Below are 23,143 nucleotides of genomic sequence, written 5' to 3' on the forward strand. Positions count from 1 at the left end.
ATGCCCATTTGCAAAACAAGGAAACATCAATATTTTCAAAAACCAACCGCGCACGTGTCAAATTGAGTCCACAAGAATTGGTTCCAGTTTCGAGGCCGTTTGCGGTCAATATTTGAACTGCTAGTTAAATATATGGTAAGTGCGTTTAACACTTGGATCGAGTTAAAGTACGTGGTACCAATATCATTTACTCTGTGGTTAAAGCAAGCCACTCTATAGCTTTCAAACGTTAGACTTTGTTTACAAATACTTGAATAACTGTTAATTTTCCCTAATAGTAAGCTTTTTAAGGCCTCGCAGTACCCCGAATTTTCTCATAATTATTTTTTTAAAGTAAAAATATATGTCTATTTTTTTCTAAACTTAACAAAAATTAAATCGGTCCATATTTTTCTATTTATTTGACAAGGTTCAGTGGATATCAGTATCAACTTCTGCCCCACTGGCTGGCGCGGATTTAGATTAAAAGAGTTCAGGATGTATTAATAGCCTTCATACGTAGTATAGTAGGAAGCGCTATAGATTTCCTAATAACTTGATATTCTTTACATAAATTTCATTTTGCATTAAGCACCCGTAAAACGGATAAGGTGACCATATTATATCGTTTAAACGAGTATATCCCGATATTCCGTGTGTCCAGATACCGTATCATGACTTTGAAAGATGAGTTATATCGATTATATCATCCTAAACTTAATACTTGCATATGTGAAAGAAAATCGTGATATTAACTGCGGTTTTTGTTTTGGAAATGTGTAAAGGAATTTACCGTAACAAAGAATTCCCAACTTATTTAGAGATTCTTAATATCCCGAATAATGTCGACGGTATACATTTAATTCGGTCGTTGGACCATACCAGTGTTAGAACCTTTCGAATAACTACATATAAGAAAATTGCAAGTTCCAAGACATCAGGTTGTTCTGTATTCATTTTTTTTTATAATATAGGAGTAGCAGACGAGCATGCAGTCCACCTGATGGTAAGTGGCTCCTGCCGCCCATGGACATCTGTAATCAACCCCAGATAGGATATATATTTCTACCCGAGGTCGGCCACAGATGTGCCGCTACCCCTGAGGATTAAGCTGGAACGCCTCGGAAAAGTATGTCTCCCTTACCACACCCTTCAAAACGGAACACAGCAGCCCGTAACACTGCTGTTATTAGGCAGAAATAGGTGCGGCAGTGGTGCCACCGGAGTCGAACCACAAAAGGTTCTACCACCTTCAAGTCAAATGAAATGGTCACCGCAGACGCGGATAACTTTCAAAGCATTGCATTTTCGTAAACGTTAGAGACTGTCCTATTTCAATTCAAATGAAATGGCCACCATCGACCGGTGACACGGTTATGGGGCGTTATAACAGCTCTGGGTACAAAGTTGTCGATCTCGACCGCGGGCGTGTAATGGCGAGACGCCGTTACTTTGTGACACTCTTCCCTGTGGGTTAAGTCAGCGTCTATCCCATGCTTAAAACACAACAAGAAATAATAAGATTTTAAAAGTGGTAGATTTGCTCTTTGTGGTTCGACTCCGGCGGCGTCACTGCCACACCTATTTCTCTCTAATAACAGCGATTGAGCGCTGTTGTATTTTTTATTTTTATACTATAAGAGTAGCAGACGAGCATGCAGTCCACCTGATGGTAAGTGGCTACTGCCGCCCATGGACATCTGTAATCAACCTCAGATAGGATTAGATATTCCAACCCGAGGTCGGCCACAGATGCGCCGCTACCCCTGAGGACTAAGCTGGAACGCCTCGGAAAAGTCTGTCTCCCTTACCACACCCTTCAAACCGGAACACAGCAGCGCCTAACACTGCTGTTATTAGGTAGAAATAGGTGTGGCGGTGGTGCTGCCGGAGTTGAACCACAAAGGGTTCTACCACCTTCTGTTTGTTGTGTTCTGGTTTGAAGGGCGTGGTAAGGTAGACATACTTATCCGAGATGGTTCAGCTTAGTCCTCAGCATCTGTGGCCGACCTCAGATAGGAGTATCTAATCCTATCTTTACAGATTACAGATATCCATGCGCGGGAGAAGTCACTTACCATGAAGTGGACTGCATGCTAGTCTGCTACTTCTAGATTATAAAAAAAAAACTTGTTCGATTCTAGGTGCATAAGTCGTTAAACCTAAAGATTAAGGCTTCGTGCTAATGTCTCTTCCTTACTAAACTTACATGCAGCAGCGCTTCACACTTCTGTTATAAGGCATAATTAGGTTTCACAACAACCGAACCGCTGAGGGTATCCTTAATTTTGTCCTGTTAGGTTTTTTTTTATAATATAGGAGTAGCAGACGAGCATGCAGTCCACCTGATGGTAAGTGACTACTGCCGCCCATGGACATCTGTAATCAACCCCAGATAGGATTAGTTATTCCTACCTGAGGTCGGCCACAGATGCGCCGATACTCCTGAGGACTAAGTTGGAACGCCTCGGAAAAGTATGTCTCCCTTACCACACCCTTCAAAACGGAACACAGCAGCGCCTAACACTGCTGTTATAAGGCAGAAATAGGTGTGGCAGTGGTGCCGCCGGAGTCGAACCACAAAGGGTTCTACCACCTTCAAAAGGTTTACCTTCAAAGGTTTTACCTTCCTTCAAATATATCCAACGTTTTATCAACTTTTGTTATGTTTTTCCTATGAATCATTGCTTATATTAGATCTGCAGTTTGGAGGTTACTTAGAATATAATTGATGACATCATTTTCTAAATGTGAGAAACACACCTTATACGTATTATTTCCTTTTTCATCTTTACAAAACATAAATATAAGTATTCTTAGAGTGATGAAAATTTTTGTTAATAATAAAATTGGTAGGTAGTGTTTGGATTTTTGAGGAAAATAAATCAAAGTTTTGCTTTATATAAAAATACAGATAGATCTTTTATTTACCTCATATACATATAGCTAATTAACAAAGCTATAAGATTTCGCAATTTAAAATAATCAATAAATTCAATTCGAGACCCAAATGTAATTTTAACTTAGAGACGATATCTTAAAGCCCAACCAAAAAATATTTCTAAGGAGTGATTCAAATTTTACCTTGTGACTTACTTTCCAATTATGTAGACCGTATGTGAACAACCACCGGCTTAAATGAATGTGATCTGAAGATTCCGGAGAGTCCAGTATGATGTTATTCCTCTTTCTGGACGGCGAAATTGTACTTACGTCTAGGGCTGCTAGGTAGTTGTACAACAACTACTACCTAGAAAGACCTACAACAACTACCTAGTTTATACTGTCTACTACCGGCTACTTCAACAACTCCTTTAAATTGTGCTCTCAACTTTTATATTATACCTGATATAGATGAGCACAGGAAATAATAACTGTTCGTTTCCAATCTAGCTCCAGCCTGTCTCTCATGCCTTGGACAGGCGATCCAGTTAAGATCACTTACGGTAAGCACCGCACAAGTCAAACAAATCGCTGGGACATGCGACAGGCGATTATCTTCGGCCGTTACCCGCTAAACATTGCATTTCACATCAAACTACTATTACAGTAAGTGTTGTAGTAGATCGTGCTGGGGCCATCACGAATACGATAGTTTCATCTGCGACAGTTAGGCACCGGTTACGTAAGCCAAAAATATCAGGACGATATAGTTGCTGAATATCGGTCATAAGTTATAGGTCGTTAAGTTAGATAGAAATATCGGAAGCTCTTTCAAATCAATATCATGTTTGAGAAGATCATAGGATTTCCTGATTTTTTCCGATGTTTTCTTTACAATTTAAAATGTGATCGTTATATAAATTCTTCCGTGGAATATAGATCCCGAATAACACCAGTTTCTCCCTTCGATACACATGCCGTATAAATTTCGTAGGATTACAAAAATAATTAAATCCACAAGATATAATAGTGTCTCCCTATGAAATTATTCAACTACTGCTGTAACCAATATGTACAGCCAGCCCTATCGCTATTTTAAAAAGCCTCCCTTTGAAACGAGTCATATATCCAACAATAAACTTTATTGCTCGGCTAATACATAATCATAATTTAAGAAATTAGAAGTACTAGTTTCAGTTTTGGCAAAAAAAGCAAAATTTTATGCGACCTCCATTAACTTACTTCATAAACGAGGTGCAAGAATGTAAGAGCAAGCGTACACTGATTAACATTCACACGGAATTAAGCGCAGTATGTGTTACATTAAATTTATAGGCCAGTCAAGTACCAGGAAGCCATAATCATACAGTAAATCAAATGAGCAAGTTACACGTTCCCTTCGTGATGTTAAATGATGTACGAGTGTACGTGCTGAAGCCTAGCTAACATTGTATGTAGGTAGGACCTGTCTGGTCCTAAGAAATCTAAGTAAATAAATTCGATAATGTCAGTAAATGATATCACTCTAAATATCACGTGAAATTAAGTAAATGTCATTTAGCGTGATGTCACTGACATTTTATATTTAACACACTAAAAGTACCGATTTGTTTTATTTAAAACATTATTGAAGTTGTTGATATAGATTTAGTTTTGTGGAATCGAATCAACGACCATGCAGTCCAACCGATGATAAGTAGATACAATTGTTAATAGAAATCTGTAATCAAATCTAGATATTTTTGGAATTTTACCTCTTAGGTCGTCCACAGATGCTTTGGTACCATTAAGAATTTAGTTAAAATTACACGTATGGTTGTCTGAATAACCACACCCTTCAAAGCAGAACAGCGGCACATAAAAACAATCCTGCTGTATTTCGGCAGGAATATTGCGTTGAGGCCACGGAATCATAAACCTTTAAGTCCTTTGACTTTTAAACACCTTATCCCAAAATACAAATCTTAAAACCCTAAAATACACTTACTAAAGCATTACTAAAGGTAATAAATTTATGTATAAAAGTTTATGCATGCAAATATTACTAGTTAGATTTAAAGCCAGTCTCAACTTAACCGTGTCATCGTCGCTGAACCTAGTTTTCCCCCAGTCGTTTAAAATGAAGTACTCACGTCGTAAATTTTCACACGTTGTTCATTTCTGTCTATAATGGTGCCGCCATTATAGTGAAATAGCCATTTTAGTAAACAAATAGGCAGTTGTGAACGTAATTACGAATTAAATTGCGTGGTTTTGTTTAATAAGGCCATTGATAAGTATCTAAATAAGTATATAAATAAATAATTATATTAACTGTCTGTGAATATGAAGTAAATGACATTTATAAAATCTATTGTGTCTATTATTTTTGTCAAATTTTTGAAACGGTTCAAATTTTACTGTCGCGTGCTTTCACTGTAAAATCTTTGACTCTGTAGATAAATCCATTATAATATATGCACACGAATTTATATTTCAAAGTTCATAATATTAGGGCTTGTAGATAAAAATATATACAATTATACCTATATGGATCCAAATTAAACAACTAATTATTATAAAAACAAAAAATCGGACTTCTTAAAAATAATTAACTAAAAACGAGAGTATGCCACTCTCACAATGTAGACGAATCTAACGACACCTCAAATGTTAGAATCCATCAAGCCGTTTGGCTGTAGCGTATGTGAAAGAAAGAGTCTTAGATACATACACACAAAAAACATTACGCTCTGCAATCGGGTAAAAAAAAATAAGTGTCTATATATATTACGGTTCAAGAGATAGAGGCCTGACAGACGGACAGATGAGAAGACCGCGGAGGCTTAATAATAGAGTTCCGTTTTTCCTTTGATAACGGAACCCTAAAAATGAAGGTTCACGATGACACGTAGAGTCACGCAATTGTCATCTTAAACTATTAGTTGACTTTATCTATTACTTCATTGCAATATATGTTACGTTTAAAATAAGTTTAAACTATACATGTACGAGTATATGTAAAACGGTGTACTTTTAAAACATAACTAACTCATGGAAAGTAAATTCAAGGAAGTAACACATAGCAATAAACGTTACAGAGACACGATCAGAGCGGAGATCAAAGTTGAACTTTACCATATTTGGGGTTGCGAACTCAATTTGCATGTTCGCGGTCCAGATGGCGCGCGGATCGCGATAACGGACAGTTAGTACCGACCAGTGGAGTGGCGTTTAGTTTACTAAGTAGAGGTCCAGGTTCGAATTCGTTCGATATTCTGTAATAACTAATATGTACTCACATGGTTTTTAAAATTTTACATATTACCACATTGTGAGCAGGATACGTTCCAAGGACTCCAGGTTCGGATATACATGAATATTTATGTCTTTGTTTCTTTAAGTTGTTTGACAAGACTACAGATATATCTTGAAACACACAAAAAGGAATTTTATTATTATTTAACATTCCCGTTAAAATGTATTTAAAATCGTAAATCATAGACAAAAAAACAGTAGTTTACCACAAGGTACTTCTTAACTTTAAATCCATGATTTCTGTTTACCTAGTGTAACTAATAAAAGAAAAAACCACGTCTTTTTCAAAAAATAGCAGACTTCTTCAAAAAAATACTGAAGGAAGTAAAGCGCTTATGTTACTCCCATAATTTTGACGAATCCAAAGTACCTCATAATCTTTATATATATATATATATATATATATTTCTTATGTGCGTGTGTATGTCACTGAACTCCTCCTAAACGACTGGACCGATTTTGATGAAATTTGTTGTGTGTGTTCAAGGTGACTTGAGAATGGTTTAGATTCACAATTTAATCCGTGGGAAAAGGATTTTTTAATTAATTTTTAATGCGTAAGTAGTTGTAGAATCGGAAACTATGCATTTGATCAAGTGATGATCTTTAGCAAATTTTGTCCAATAGGCCACGAGGGTTTGGGAGTTGGTAAGATCAATTTTCGACAGATGACACCACTCTCATTCCAATGCAGGTACAACTTTTCAGTTTTATGTATGTCATATTATTTCTTTAAAATGTGGGCGAAGCCGCAGGCACCACTAGTATATGTATATTAAAGCTCTAGGGCCTACCAAAGAATGAAACATAGAGACATAGGTTTATACATATACTCGAAAAACATTATTATAAAATCCTGTACGGTGGTATAGTCCGCGCCAAACTACTAGTCCGCTCTGAAGTTGTTGCGAGCAAGTGTAGTCATACAATTTGTTATGGCGACGCGATTCATTTCTATATTCAGAGCGGAGTAGCAGTTTTTCTAGGACTATAACAGTCAGCGGATTAAATCCATAAAATTCGTGACATTAACTAAAAAATTGTGTAAGATAACCTTCATGTTAGAGTTCATGACGTTCAAAGGTGTGAAATAACGCACGCAAGTGCCCAGCGTGAACTATGCCCTAAACCTTTCTAACTCTGACGAGAAACGTGCCCAGTAGTGGGCTAGTAGTAATCATATTTGTAGTTGTAAACTATTTTTTTATTTTTTTATAATAATATGGAAATTGTAGACGAGCAGGCAGTCCATCTGTTGGTAAGTGGCTACTGCCGCCCATAGACATTTGTAATCAGAAAGGATTAGATATTCCTACCTGATGTCGGCCACAGTTGCGCCGCTACCCCTGAGGACTAAGCTAGAACACGTCGGAAAAATATGTCTCCCTTACACTCTTCAAACCAGAACACAGCAGCGTTTAACACTGCTGTTATGAGGCAGAAATAGGTGTGGTGGTGGTGCCGCCGGAGACGAATCCCAAAGGGTTCTAACACATTCAAGTATATAAGTATAAGTATATTTGTGACCACCTTCAAGTATATAAGTATATTTGTGAACTAATTTGCATCGTCGCGGTCCAGATGGCAGGCAGATCGCGATAAGGTACAATTTGAGGTTTTGACTCATTCTTGACTTAACTAGACTTTGTAGTTTGGAGCTTTTTGGAGCGTATCTTATTATCTATGTCGTGGCATGGTTTCAGTGTTCACCCAATTTAAGAGGAAACGTAAAACATCAAAACAAATTATATTTACTTTCTTTTGAAAATTGTGAACACTCGCATACAATTTTTTTCTTGTATATAGTTTTTAGTTTTTACGGGACCACTAAATATATATTTTTTTAGGATCAACTTAACCAATCTATAAAAATCCATGGTGTCAGATATAAACTTAATATTTCCAAACCTTTCAAAATCAATAGAAATTTATTCAGACCTCCCATTATATTAAATTTGCACTTAATGTATAATAACGAATAAATTATCAGTTCACACACACAAAGATACGAACGATACACCCAACCAGCCTCTTCAATGAAATCAAAATTCGTCATGCAACTGAGCAGTTACTACAGAAAATGTGCATTTGATGCAAAATATATTCAATCTCTTTGATCTGCTTCAACATTGAAACATTTCTGGATCTCGAGTTGGACCTCATTAATAACTTTCACATACTAACACCGATTCACTTATTTAGCACTATAAATCCCTTAACAATAGACCTCATCTCTAGTTGCGATCCATTTGCCGATCTTTCACACACTCCACTTGTGTTCCCGCATACAATTTGTGTAATTAATTACACAACAAGGTTACTGTTATCATAACGGTACGTTTGTAGTAAACTTCGTTACCACGCGTGGATTAGTAATTTATTTAATTTATTAACATAGGAGTAGGCGAGCGTAGGGGTGGTGATTGTTCATGAAAAAGGACGATTTTTTAATCGATTCGAATCATAGTCTGATAAATTGATACAGAAATGTCGAAGACTTAATAATCGATATTTTTGGTTTTGTTTTATTTGTTCGAAATATCATCGGAGAAAAAAAATTGCTTTCCAGAAAAAAAACATGTCAATATTTATTATTTTTGTTATTATTAAAATGCTATTGCAACAAAATCGATAATCTGCTGCTTGACCGATAAATTACTTGAATATATATTTAAAAAGTTTTTTTGTTAATAAATAAAATAAAAATAAAAAGTCATTTTTATTGGTCCTTACTCGATTGTTTGATAAATTTACCGCAAATTGCCATGCCTAGCAAAACTAAAATACATTCTAAGTTACTACGAGGAAGTTAAATTAACTAACATGAGTAGTTAGTAGTTGCCGAGTAAGTACGCTTATAGGAACAAATACCTAATAGATAGATAACAATGAAGCAGGATTCGTTAAGTACTTAACCTATATGTGTTTAACACATTTGTTAAAACTGGAATAGGTACCTAAAATAATACTCAAATTATTTCTTTGCGTAAAATACATTACACTTACCTAAATATAAATGTTCTATTGTCGTCAAAAAATTGTTATATTTATAAATTTATTAGTTAAATAAAATAAAAAGTCTTTATTTCTACAATAACATAAATATATAATTAACAAATTATTAATTTATTTTCTTAAAACGTCTAACATTTTTCATTTACATATTTCTAGTAGTCGCGTGTATGGCGAAGGCCGTTTGAATAATATTCATACACATAAATAAACCCATATTTTATTACGTCATTGACTCATTGTCATGTAATAAAAATATTTATTTATAACAGTGCGATAATTAGTGAATGTAATATCAATATTACTTACATACAATTCTATTAATGTATATTCGAAAAAAACATTTGAAGCAGCCAAAGAGAAGACAAAAAAATACCCAAGATGTTTTTAACACTTTATTGATTATAATAATATTTTTACATAACAGAAAATTACGCAAATCCCAAAAAAAAACAAGAATATTAATTAATAAAATTTCCATTTAAGTAAAAATCATCCGTATATAACATACTCTAAAACTCCAGTAATAAAAATAAGATATGGAATTATGTGATCATATTATGTGAGGCACCGTAACTTTGCTACATATCATAATCCGCCGACGTTATCTCATTTGCAACAGGAAACCACATCACGTCGCTTATCGGCGCAAGCGCAGTTACCGCACTTCATTATTTCACCTTTTCCACTCTTACTAGCACACATGCAAGATTCTCCATCTGTTTCGCATTTACAGTCGTCGCATTTGATTATCTTGTCTTCGTCGTTTATACACAAACAGACACATGATTTTCCTTCAGTCACGATAAAGGTGCATAGGTTTTTGTCGCATGTCTTGCCCAACTCATCAAATCCTTGAGGACCACAGGAGCAATCGTCACACTTTTTAATCTTCCCGTTTTCATCACGACGGACACAGATTCTGTCTGTCCCGGATGAGAAAATGCAAATACAGTTTTCTTTGTCACATACGCATTTGATACATTTTCCATCAGTCGCAACATTTTGTCCAGATGACCCAGGCTCTTGAAGGTTGCAAGCACAATCATCACAGCGTTTAATCTTGCCATTTTCGTCACGACAAACGCAGACACAAGTAGCGCCACCAGTAGTTATACAGATGCAAGAAGTCTTTTCGCAAACGCAGTTGCATTCGTCGCATTTGCAGTCGTCGCAGCGAACAATATTATCCTTGCTGTCGACACTCAAGCAGACGCAAGATTTCCCGTCAATTGGAATACAGATGCATCCTTTCTTGTCGCATTTCTCCTCACATTTGCCTCCAGATGTCTCAGCGCTATCAGAGACACAAGAACAGTCGTCACAACGCTTAATCTTGCCATCTTTGTCACGACAGACGCAGACACAAGTAGCGCCACTAGTAGTTATACAGATGCAAGAAGTCTTGTCGCAAACGCAGTTGCATTTGTCGCATTTGCAGTCGTCGCAGCGAACAATATTATCCTTGCTATCTACACTCAAGCAGACGCAGGATTTTCCGTTTGTTGGAATACAGATGCATCCGTTCTTGTCGCATTTCTCCTCACATTTGCCTCCAGATTTTCCAGCGCTATCAGAGACACAAGAACAGTCGTCACAGCGCTTAATCTTGCCATCTTTGTCACGACAGACGCAGACACAAGTAGCGCCACCAGTAGTTATACAGATGCAAGAAGTCTTGTCGCAAACGCAGTTGCATTTGTCGCATTTGCAGTCGTCGCAGCGAACAATATTATCCTTGCTGTCGACACTCAAGCAGACGCAGGATTTCCCGTCAGTTGGTATACAGATGCATCCCTTCTTGTCACATTTCTCTTCACATTTTCCTCCAAATGTCTCAGCGCTATCAGAGACACAAGAACAGTCGTCACAGCGCTTAATCTTGCCATCTTTGTCACGACAGACGCAGACACAAGTAGCGCCACTAGTAGTTATACAGATGCAAGAAGTCTTGTCGCAAACGCAGTTGCATTTGTCGCATTTGCAGTCGTCGCAGCGAACAATATTATCCTTGCTATCTACACTCAAGCAGACGCAGGATTTTCCGTTTGTTGGAATACAGATGCATCCGTTCTTGTCGCATTTCTCCTCACATTTGCCTCCAGATTTTCCAGCGCTATCAGAGACACAAGAACAGTCGTCACAGCGCTTAATCTTGCCATCTTTGTCACGGCAAACGCAGACACAAGTAGCGCCACCAGTTGTTATACAGATGCAAGAAGTCTTGTCGCAAACGCAGTTGCATTTGTCGCATTTGCAGTCGTTGCAGCGAACAATATTATCCTTGATGTCCACACACAAGCAGACGCAGGATTTTCCGTCAGTTGGTATACAAACGCAGCCGGCTTTATCGCATTGCGTATTGCATCGACGATTTTTCTTTATGGTCACAGAACAGCAAGGCATCTTGATTTCTTGATGTCTGTAATGAAATGAAAGAAAAATAAACATTATTAATTCCCATAATAATCGTTTTAAATTTGTCAACAGGGATTATTGCATCACTTCTACGAAGTTTTGTACTTATTTGATTTTAGAAAATCGGTAAAGCTATTTGGAAATAACATTAATCCCGTACGTAGGTATTTTTTGATTTTGTATGTACAATTTATTTATTTGTGCAAATGAGACAATAATGAATTAAATATACTTAGATGTAGTAAATTTTGTTATTAGAAACCAATATTTAAAATTTAATTGAAAAGCGAATAATTAATAATTCTCATTTAAAATAACAATATTTAAATTATTATCACAAATTCTCAAATACCTTTTACGCAAAAGGAAAAATAATAATGATCTATTTATAAATTTTCCTTGTTCTGTAAAATATCCGTAATTATAACTGCGAAGTTAATAATACCTATAATTATAATTGCCGGTCTTCACTATTTCTTACTTAAAGAGATTTTTAGCTGTATAGGGAACTTCTTTCGAAACTAAAAAGGATTTTTAGGATTCTTAAACTGTTATTACTTAGTAAATATTAGTGATTTGTATTAAATTAGTTTATTACTTATAATTATTAACGTAACAATAGGCTTTAAGAATCAAATTATTTTAAGTATGGAAACCTTGAGTGCCGAAAGAAAACCAACTAATGTAAAAATAATTATGTACATGTTAACTCTTAAATCTGTGAAAATAAATTTAAGACAGAGAGTCGTTAAGTTCTTACTTACTCTACTATTTTAATAATAAATTAAGTAGTTATATTTTTTTTTTCGTAAAAAAAACTGTATCTTATTGCAAAAGAGTAGAGTATTGCAAAAAATATTAAAAGAAAGTAAATTTTAGAGTCGCGAATATGACTTTACACTTTATATAGAAACCATAGATTATGAACATACAATACACAAAATTGTTTTTTTTTTAATATAAGTAACGGAGATTAAAATATTATGTAAAATCCTATATTTTTATGAAAGACCTCTTCAAACTTCAAGTCGGAACAATAATAAAAAGAGCTAATAAAAACATGAAAATTATTATAAAACTATAGTCAGAGGTACTAGACAAATCGTATCTACTAGTATAGGATTTTTACTAAATTAAAAGAAAACATGAATAAAATACTTACAATTTCAAAATAAACAAGCCGCTATCAACAAACAATTCACCCAACAACTGCCTTATCACTATCAACGGTACGTTAGTCCGAGTTCACACTGATAGCTGATAAGCGCGCAGTTGCTTTATATTATACTACTGCACACGGTCCGCGCACATCGTATGTACGAGAACTATGTGACGTGCGCAATATGCCGTGTACACACTAGAGTGGTTGCCTGTAACGTGAGTCACTTAGCTAAGTATGACTCACGTTATGACGTCACTTCATGACGTCATTTCTCATGTAATAGAAAGGCTAAAGAAGAGTTGCGTAAACCTGATCATGGATTATATATACTATTATAGTATACTCTACAAGTTAAGTTGTACTCTACAAGAGTAATTTAATTTTTATGTAAATCCACCAAAAATCTGAGCATTGTGTGTAACGAGTGTAACACATAAAAACGTGTTTTCGTCCAGGGAAGAAAGACAACAATTAAAAAATGTTGTATCACTTAAGCATATAAAGAGTGATGTAAGAATGATAAAGCTAATTTTTAAATAGATTTTGTATATGTACTTAAAAGCATAGATTAAAAACAATATCGACATGCTATTAGTTATCTTGCGGATTGTAACGGAATAAAACGAACATAACTTTATTACAAATACATTATTCATTTTAAGTCATTACAAAGAACCGCTTGGATCTCTGAACACCTTTACGTAAAGCCGTGTGCAGTCGCACCGAGCGCAAAGAGGAAAATGTGACGTGTGACTTGTAATTTGCGAACGACACTAATGCTTATCAATTTTGAATTTTATGAACAAATATATAAGGGCTATACACATCCGTGACTAATGTATTGTTTGAGATAAGAACAATTGAATAATCAAGATAATATAGATGAGTTTAGGAATTTAAGTATATCTATTGTTTTGGTAATTAACAACATTTTTTATCGTAAAAGTTGTAAACGAGCATACTATGCACTTCGTGGTGAGTGGCCACTGTCGCCCATGACATCAGTAATCAATCCCAGATAGTATTGGACTTAATCCACTGCCTTTCTTACCCTGTTGGTACGGAACTCTTAAAATGAAAATATTTTAATTCCTTTCTAAAAACAATTTTATAAAAAGAAATACATAAATAAAGTTTAATACAGAGTTAACAAGAACCACCAAATTTAAGACCATGTCGAAGTTCTTAAGTCATCAGCCTATTATTGACCCACTGCTGGGTATGGGTCTCCTCTCAGAGTGGGAGGCGCTTTGAGATTTTTTAAGGACTCTCTGATATGTACATGTAGGTTTTTCCACAATGTTATCCTTCCCTTTTATACCAAGTGATAGTAATTTCTAATTAGCACATAGCTTTGAAATATCAAGGCTGCGTGAGTGGGATTTGAACCTGGGACCCACCAAATGAGAGGTGGAGTTTTAAGCACTAGACTATCACATGTTTCCACTACCCTATCACTAACACTAAATCCATACACTGTCATGAATTTTCCTTACAAATGTAACTGGATAGTTATGACGTCATAGGTCAGGTAATATGAATGGGGACCACGTGACCGCTCACGAAGACGTATGACTCATAGAAACCCCGGCATTATATGCTTAAGTGGGTACAGGTACGTTTTAAGGTTGAATTCTTACAATAGACTCTGTATACTTTTGTATAGATAGACATAATTAAAAGTTTGTATGTGTTTTATGGGTGTTGGCAAATATTAAACTTATAACGAAGTATAAACATTAAGCTCATATGTACATTTGTAGTTTTATTTTTATAATTTGAAGAAGTAAACTACAAAACGAATCCAGTCCATCTGATCTTAAAAAGTCGCCGCCGATGGATAAATCGTTATCAATTTGTAAGACCTTAGGTCGTCTACTGATACGTTTTTACCCCTGAAAACTATGTTAGAAACTTAGAATGCCCTGTGTTATTTTATCTGATCAATCCCTTCAAACAACTTTATCCCTTCTCTAAGCTTCAAACTAACAACACCACTAGAAAGCATCAACACTGATACTAACACTTGTTAAAAGTCAGAACTAAGTGAGTCAGTCATACCAAAAATCACCTACCACTACTTCCAACCGAATCTACGCCAAACAATTGTTACCAACCAACAAGTAGCTTGCCTAGGACACTACACATCAGCTTGATTATTATTGTATAAGAGTTATTTACGTCATAGTCGTGTTTATTAGTTATTGCATAAATTACATATTTAGTTTTATATTATTAATTATTTATGTCTTTAAAATTGTTATTTAATTAATTTATGTTATTTTATAATATGCCTAATCATTTTTCAATTTATGGAATGTTTTACCGGAAATCTGTGTTAATAAACGTTTATTCAATTATAAGTATAAAGGAGGTAGTGCAAAATTATAAAATCATATTTAAGTAGAAGCTCTGCATTGACATGATGTATTCTAATATTTGGTCTGTAACAGGAAACTCTGCCCGAGAATATAGTTAAATTATTTCACGACTACTTTTATTTAAGTCTATCCCAGCTGCAGTTACACAATGTTAATTGAATTAACATTTAAACTACTACTACTCCTTACCTACACAATCTGAGAAAAAATGATGTTAATTCAACTAAGTTAAACTCTGATCATAATTCCCCGCTTGACACCCAAATGTCTGTTCAAGGCGAGTGGGCCGCCCACGCGTGGACATTGCAATACGACTTGTTACAAAAATCCGAACTAGAACAAGGTGACAGGGTGTGCCCGCATAAATTCCAATAGGAGAAACATTTAAATATGTTAATTTGTTGATTACCTAATCTTATGTTACTGGCTTCCGCCCGTGACATTGTTCGTAGACCTTAGTTAACCTGACTGCGTCAGATGAAGGGTAGAGCCAATTACGGAAAAAAATCCCTTTGTCCCCGTCTGCGACACCGTAGGTACAATATTTTATTTCTATTTTAATATCTATTATCCCTTTTGAAATAATAATTTTGTGTACCTACTTCATTATGATAGGAATATATAGCAAACAAGCATACAGAGTACAGACCACCTAATGATTAGTAGCCACAGCCGCCCATGGACATCAAACCCCAGATGAGAATAAGAGTGCTGAGATAACGAGGTCGGGCGCAGATACGGAATTCTATCTGAGGTCGACCCCAAATACGTTGCCACCTCTTTAAACCAAGTTAGTAGACTAGAGTATAAGGAGTGGGAGATTATGTAACTGAATCTTTGAACTCGATTTTTACCCGCTTTGAACGGTCCGATTAATTTAAAATTTTGAATAATTGCCAAGAACCGATGACAATACACGATTTTAAAAATTTTATCCCATTCACCTTATCAATATCGCCAGGAATTAGGATTAACGATTTTCCTTGTGCGATTTTAGCGTGGTTTTTATTTAGTTTTTAAAGTATAATTTATTTAGTAAATTATTTTAAAACCGTCGAGTTTTTTGTTATTATAATAACAATCAGTTGTCGATTTGTATAGATTAGTATTATACATTATTTCTAATGTCCACTCTTTGTGCAATAAACAGTCTAAGCAATAAGGAAACAACTACACAATAAATTATTGAAACCAGTTTTAAATTTTATTCATAGGTAATAAGAATGAATATTACATTTAACGTAGCTTAATGTTATGTACTGCATTAGATTAATATTAATTAAAAGTAATTATTTATAGGACATTTTATTTTTATTTTAGTCTATAAAATTTCATTGAAAGTCAGATCAAAGTAGATACGTATCAAAGTAGATTACGTAATCGGATCTTAGACTATATTGACAGGCAATCTTAAAATATGTATAATCTCTAAAAAAACGTAGCCTTTAATTGTAATTTGAAGCCTAAAGGTATTTATAATTATTATTTGAGAAAACCAAAACGGGTAAATAAAAACTGGGCACGGGTCTCCTCTCAGAATGAGAAGGATTAGGCCATAGTCCACCGCGCTAGCCAAGTGCGTATTGGTAGACTTCACATACCTTTGAGATTTTTTTATATAAATCTCTTAGGTATGCAGGTTTCCTCACGATGTTTTCCTTCACCGTTTAAGCAAGTGATAAATAATTTCTAATACGCACATAACTTTGAAAAATCAGAGGTATCTGGGATTAGAACCTTGGACGCCTCGTTCGAGAGGCCGAGTTTCTTAACCATTAGGTTATCATTGCTGTCATATTAATATATGCTAGTAAATATATAAGTACAAATTAGTTTGGAGGTTTATTTAAATTTAACTTGCCAACTAGAACAACAAGGCAAGTAACATGTTGTTAAATCAGTATGACAAAGCTTTTGTCACAAGTTCCTCGATACAATAAAAAGAGAAATTAGGCGCAGAGAAAGTAAGTACCGACGCAAGTAAATGTTATGCGATTTACGAGTATTTGCATTCCAAATGCGTATTACACAACGCTTTGGCCAGCTGTATGGACTTTGGTTAGTTTGGTAGTTATCCGAGAAGGTTGTGAAGTTTCTAACGCTTTCTTGTCCTGTTGTCTGCTTCCGTCTTATTATTTTATGTGATTGGAGTAGTAAATTAACATGCAGTCGACCTGATGGTAAGGGCTTACTGCTGGCTATAGACATTGTTCAGTATTTGAGACCGGCTGAAATTCTGATATTAAATACTTAGTAAATAAATAATATAAAAATAAATAAATAATAAAAAAATAAAGAGTAAATTCAAAATTTGGAATGTTGACGTTTCTGTCATAAAATACGAAAAATACGGACAGTCAAACTTCGGAATTGTCACGGGACGTATATTATATTATATAGTTTATTACGGAGGTCCTGGGGACCTATTCGGGAGTCGCGAGTGTGTGTGCATCAAGGACGACCGGTCGCCGAAGGGAGCAGCGCACCACTCATCGGATCGGTATTTATACATTGTATTCACCTACACTAGTCAGTAGCGCACAAGGATCTAAATTATATTTCGGACTAGAAACCAGCGACCTGAAACTCATACAGACATCTTGACTATTCTAGCCTGAATAAGGATTATAACTAAAGCCGTTGCCACTAAGATTACAAGACACCTTTCCATCGAAAGAGACGTGACGGTATTGCCATCAGAGTCAAACCACGAACGATAGAACCTTTAAATATTTCATCAAAAATATCTCTTGATATCTTTAATCAACCTCAAATTGTGACAGTAGTGGCATCGGCCCCAACTGGTAATTAGGATGCAATGTATAATCTTTTATATATATATATATATATATTTCTAATGTGCGTGTGTATGTCACTGAACTCCTCCTAAACGACTGGACTGATTTTAATGAAATTTGTTGTGTGTGTTCAAGGGGACTTGAGAATGGTCTAGATTCACAATTTAGTCCGTGGGAAAAGGTTTTTTTAATTAATTTTTAATTCGTAAGTAGTTATAGAATCGGAAACTATGCATTTGATCAAGTGACGATCTTTAAGTTGTTGTCCAAGAGCCCACGAGGATTTGGGAGTTGGTAAGACCAATTTTCGACAGATGGCACCTCTGTCATTCTAATGCAGGTACAAATTTTCCGTTTTATGTATGTCATATTATTTCTTTAAAATGCGGGCGAAGCCGCGGGTACCACTAGTTTTACACTAAAATTATCGCGAAATCAAAACATTTTCATATGTACTCACGATAAGCGGTTGTAGGATGCGTTTTAGTTTTCAAACACTGAGCGCTAGTAAAAGTAACTCAAAGGCATGAATCAGTGAACTGAGTAAAAGCTTAACCAAATAGGCATGCTAACTGGCGCAGGCGGGCTGACGGAGAAACCGAATTAATCAGACGTCGGTTTCTCCAATCACTCCGGTTAACGAATTTACATTTCCAAGTACCTGCACACATTTAAATTAGTATTGTTAGAAATATATTCAAATTATTTAATTAAAGTGTAATTTTAATGAAATAATTTGTGTTATTTCCATGATTATAAGTGCCCATTTATATAGTCACTGGCTGTATGCGTTACAAGATTGTACGCATTAGCATAAAAAGAAAAAGAACGCTCTTGACGTTTGCGTTGTATTTTGCGTGGGAATCATAGAAGTTCTAAATTGACACAAGAAATGGTTTTATTTTAATACTATAAGAATAACGTTTTAAACTGAAAGGGTGTGTAGATGTCGGTTGACTAATGTAAGAGGCGACTAAGTCCTTAGAAGTATCAGCGCGGCTTTAGCTCGAACCTGTTCTATACGGAGTTGGCCACAGATGTCCATGGGTGGCAATGACCACTTACCATCAGTTAGACCGCAAGATTGGTGGACAAATAAACAGTTCATAACACCTCCGTGACAATTTAATGTCTCCTAGCTTAAGACAATATCGGGTAGATAAAAATAATCAAAAATAAAACCCGTATTAAAATGTCCGTCTGTCTGTCACCTTTTATGAGAGTTAATCTATAATCACAGAGTTGTTTTAGAGCTGCTGAGAGCGATTTTATCAAAAAAATTCACATTAAAATAGACAAATCTCCAAAATGCTACTTTTACTCCAAAAATCTTGTTTTTCTCAAAAATAGAAATTAAGCAAAGGCTAGAGATAGTTCTAAAAAAAAATTAACAAAAAAAATACAACCGACTTCTATGTCACTACAAAGTAAAAAATAATTGAAAGAAATGTTGGTTTAGTACATATTTCTGAAGTCGGCGCTCAATATATTTCGATAACGATGTAAACAGCGTGTCTAATATGAGTCCTAACCATATTTAAATGGGACTAACTTCCAGCTCGTCTCTAAACAATAAAAAAAAAATTATTGAAATCGGTACACTAACGGCGGAGTAATTCGTGTACATACATAAAAAAAAGATACCGGCTGAATTGATAACCATCTCCTTTTTGAAGTCGGTTAAAAATAGTTTTGCTTTAAAAATAGCAAATCTAGCCAGTTTGGACGTAAAATACAACAAACCAATTATCCTCCCAAGTAGCAACAAGTAATAATGCGATCTTAGCGGCCGACCGCTAGCGCCAATACAATCTTCAATTCGCGAACAGTTACACGTAATGATAGCCGGGAAAAACAGAGCAAAGCTTCCTTGCAGCTTTCAATTAAGCTCTAAGGGTGGGTTGCGTCGAAAGCCCGTTTGAAGTTTGCGTTGCGTTAAAATTAACTTTTCTTATAATATTAGAGTAGCAGACGAACCTGCGGTCCACCTGATGGTAAATGGCTACTGCCGCCCATGGACATCTATAATCAGCCCCAGATAAGATATTATGTTTCCTATCAGGGGTCGCACATACTCGTAAATGGGCCGCTACCCTTGAGGATTAAGCTGGAACGCCTCGGATAAGTATGTCTCCCTTACCACACCCATCAAATCAAAACACAGCAGCGCCTAACACTGCTGTTATGAGGCAGAAATAGGTGTGGCAGTGATGCCGCCGGAGCCGAACGACAGAGGCTTCTACCACCTTCTCACTATAACTTTGAAGATAGCGATAGAATGTAACGCACTTCTGTGTTGCACCAATTTATCTGTAGTAATTTTTTTTCGCTCCCACGCTTTTTACTCCGAATTGAATTGTCTGTTAATAACTTAAATTTTATTATAATTTTATTCTGAGGCGATTCATTATGATTGATTGTTCGATCTTCTACTACTGTAATAAACAAAACTCTTTGTCATTAAAATTATTTTCTAGTTTTTAGTTCGATTAGCAATAAAGGCGTGTTTTTTTTAGTTTTTTTAAACTATTATTTATTTTTTAACCACGGATTCGATGGTTAGTAAGGCTTTGGTAAACGTTAAACTAACATTATGTAACCCACCCTTAGAAACTAAATTATGACGTTTGAACAACAGGTTCTGGACGTTCTCGTCCTTCGTAACTTAAATAGGGCTCAATGCCGCTATTAATGTGTTCTTACTTTCAGCCTTACTAGAATCTGGCTAGATTTTAACGATACACTTTTTAAAAGATCCACTGCGACAGCCCCATCACCACACATATTTATGGCTGGTAAGAGCAATGTTGGACTGCTGTGTTCTGGTTTAAAGGTAGACTTATACCAAACTTTCCAATTTGGTACTCAGGATAGCAATGCACCAGTGAATGACCTCAGGTACCACTCCAATCCTACCTAGGGTTAATTACAACACGGGTACCAAGGTGAAATAACCATTTTTGGTTCAATTCTGGAAGCACCAGCGCTACAAAAAATTGGTTGCCTGCGACATATATATACTATGTATATAACATACATATTCACGAGCTTATGTATGTATGTGCCTACGTATGCATGTCTTATTCTTTGGAACTCCCTTCAGCACAAACGCCTTGACAAATGTTTTCACATAGGTGTCGTTGTACTCTTGTAAATTATGTGAGTAACATACCTTATTTTCAAGCTGTAGACTTTATCGTATAAGACATCGCTGTATTTTAAATTGAGAATAAAATATCTTATTTTGAAGCTGTCGTGTTTTTTGTTTTTTATAATATTTCTCTAGTCGTACACACATGCGCTACACGTTAAAATTCCACCGGATGCCTCGCGGTGTGGAAGAAATGCTGTGATGCGACATTTTGCACAATTACATAACGGAGGTAGAATGCGTTAACCGTTTTGAACTCGTTGTTTTATAGTTTAAACGACAGCTCCAGTTTATGACAACACGCACGGTTAAACGCTTGTACTATGTTAGACGATAGACGAAGAACTATAAGCTCGCTTCAAATTAAACAAATAAATATTGTTCACGATTGTTATTATGAAAAAAAATAAAAGTGTGTTAATGACATTTGCTATATCACTAAGAATAAGGGTAAGTTAGAACATTTACATTACTAGCTTAAAGGGAAAATTTACGTTTTTGAGGCTTTTTATCTTAGTCTATTTCAGGTTGACACTTACTTACAGATAAACTTAAACAGAATTATTCACATATAATTAGGTGATTTACAAATTCGTTTATTATGCGATGATGAAATGAATAAACCGTATAATTTTATTATTAAGTACAACTTTTAGGTTTTGAACTCACTTTATTCATTGATCATTCTTAGAAACCCTACAATTTTTGAGATAAAAGTTGGTATAGTTATATTTCGATCGTCAATATCAAACTACAGTCTACTACAAGTGAACAATTCCTCATGTTCTTGGCATTCTTGCTTAAAGAATCCGGAAGGCCGCTACATTTTCCTTTACGTATAAAAAGTATAAAAATGTAACTTGTTGCAAACCTCGTTGGAAAATGACGGAAAAAACTATTCTTAACACGAGCTTCACACATCTTCTACGTATTTCACTGTTCTTTTTTATATATAAGGTACTATTATTCCAAAGGTTGTTATAGTACCATTCAACTTTATTCATTCATTATTCGACTGCATAAGTACCATGGTCCTATCCTTTTGATATTCAAAAGGTGGTAGAGTAGCAGTTCAACTGGAGAAATTCTAAAACCAGACATATTTCTAGCGTGAAATAGTTTTTCATTTCAATTGAACGGTTTACTGAGGCGACTTATATTTAAGTCGGTAGTCCTCAGGATACATCCCCGTGCTCAGTATTAGGTAGACCTATCCTACATAGAGTTGATTAAGAAGGCTGTGTCCGTTTACTACCAGGCGGATTGCATGCTTTTGTATTTTTTTTTTTTTATAATATAGGAGTAGCAGACGAGCATACAGTCCACCTGATGGTAAGTGGCTACTGCCGCCCATGGACATCTGTAATCAACCCCAGATAGGATTAGATATTCCTACCTGCGGTCGGCCACAGATGCGCCGCTACCCCTGAGGACTAAGCTGGAACGCCTCGGAAAAGTCTGTCTCCCTTACCACACCCTTCAAACCGGAACACAGCAACGTCTAACACTGCTGTTATTAGGTAGAAATAGGTGTGGCGGTGGTGCTGCCGGAGTCGAACCACAAAGGGTTCTACCACCTGTATTACTCCAAATTGGTTAAATCAAAATAGTAAATATACCTTACAAGTTGAATGAAAAGATATTACAAATTGACAAAGTTTATTATGACTAATGCAGTATGTAGAATAATACTAATGCTTAAGTAAACGTGTATGAAACGTACACAACCTCGACACGATTGTGGGACCTCCAGGCTCCATATTCGGCCAGTGACGTAGCCATACAAAGATTCATTCATGCAAACATTCTGCTAATCCATAATTACCGTGTCTTAAACGTGGGCGGTGGAGATGGACTCTCAATGCCATTTAGTTGTAAAACCTCGATAATAATACTCTCAGGTAAAAATACAATTTATGTACGGATAATATGTGTAATATTAGAAATAATAATAGTTTACAAATAGGTACAGATTACTATATCAAAAATAATGTACAGTAATTCTGTCAAGTTGTCAATAGATGGCGTTGTGTTCTCAAGTCTGTTAATTAATGTGGTACAA

General features: G+C 35.5%; 2 protein-coding genes across 6 annotated transcripts in view; one reads left to right on the forward strand and one right to left on the reverse strand.

Moving 5' to 3' along the window:
* Positions 1-23,143, forward strand: part of LOC140755969 (uncharacterized) — a 136,292-nt gene that overhangs the window by 36,148 nt on the left and 77,001 nt on the right. The gene's annotated exons all lie outside the window — the stretch shown is intronic.
* Positions 9,553-12,862, reverse strand: LOC140756091 (uncharacterized). The gene is made up of 2 exons (XM_073091500.1): positions 12,752-12,862; positions 9,553-11,593 (listed from the first exon to the last, which is right to left on the reverse strand). The coding sequence occupies exon 2, from the start codon at positions 11,575-11,577 to the stop codon at positions 9,781-9,783; it is 1,797 nt and encodes a 598-aa protein (XP_072947601.1). The 5' UTR covers positions 11,578-11,593; positions 12,752-12,862; the 3' UTR covers positions 9,553-9,780.

Source organism: Epargyreus clarus, unplaced genomic scaffold (assembly GCF_041222505.1).
Source record: "Epargyreus clarus isolate Ecla_fem2 unplaced genomic scaffold, WU_Ecla_fem_2.2 ptg000034l, whole genome shotgun sequence".
Lineage (NCBI taxonomy): Eukaryota > Metazoa > Arthropoda > Insecta > Lepidoptera > Hesperiidae > Epargyreus > Epargyreus clarus.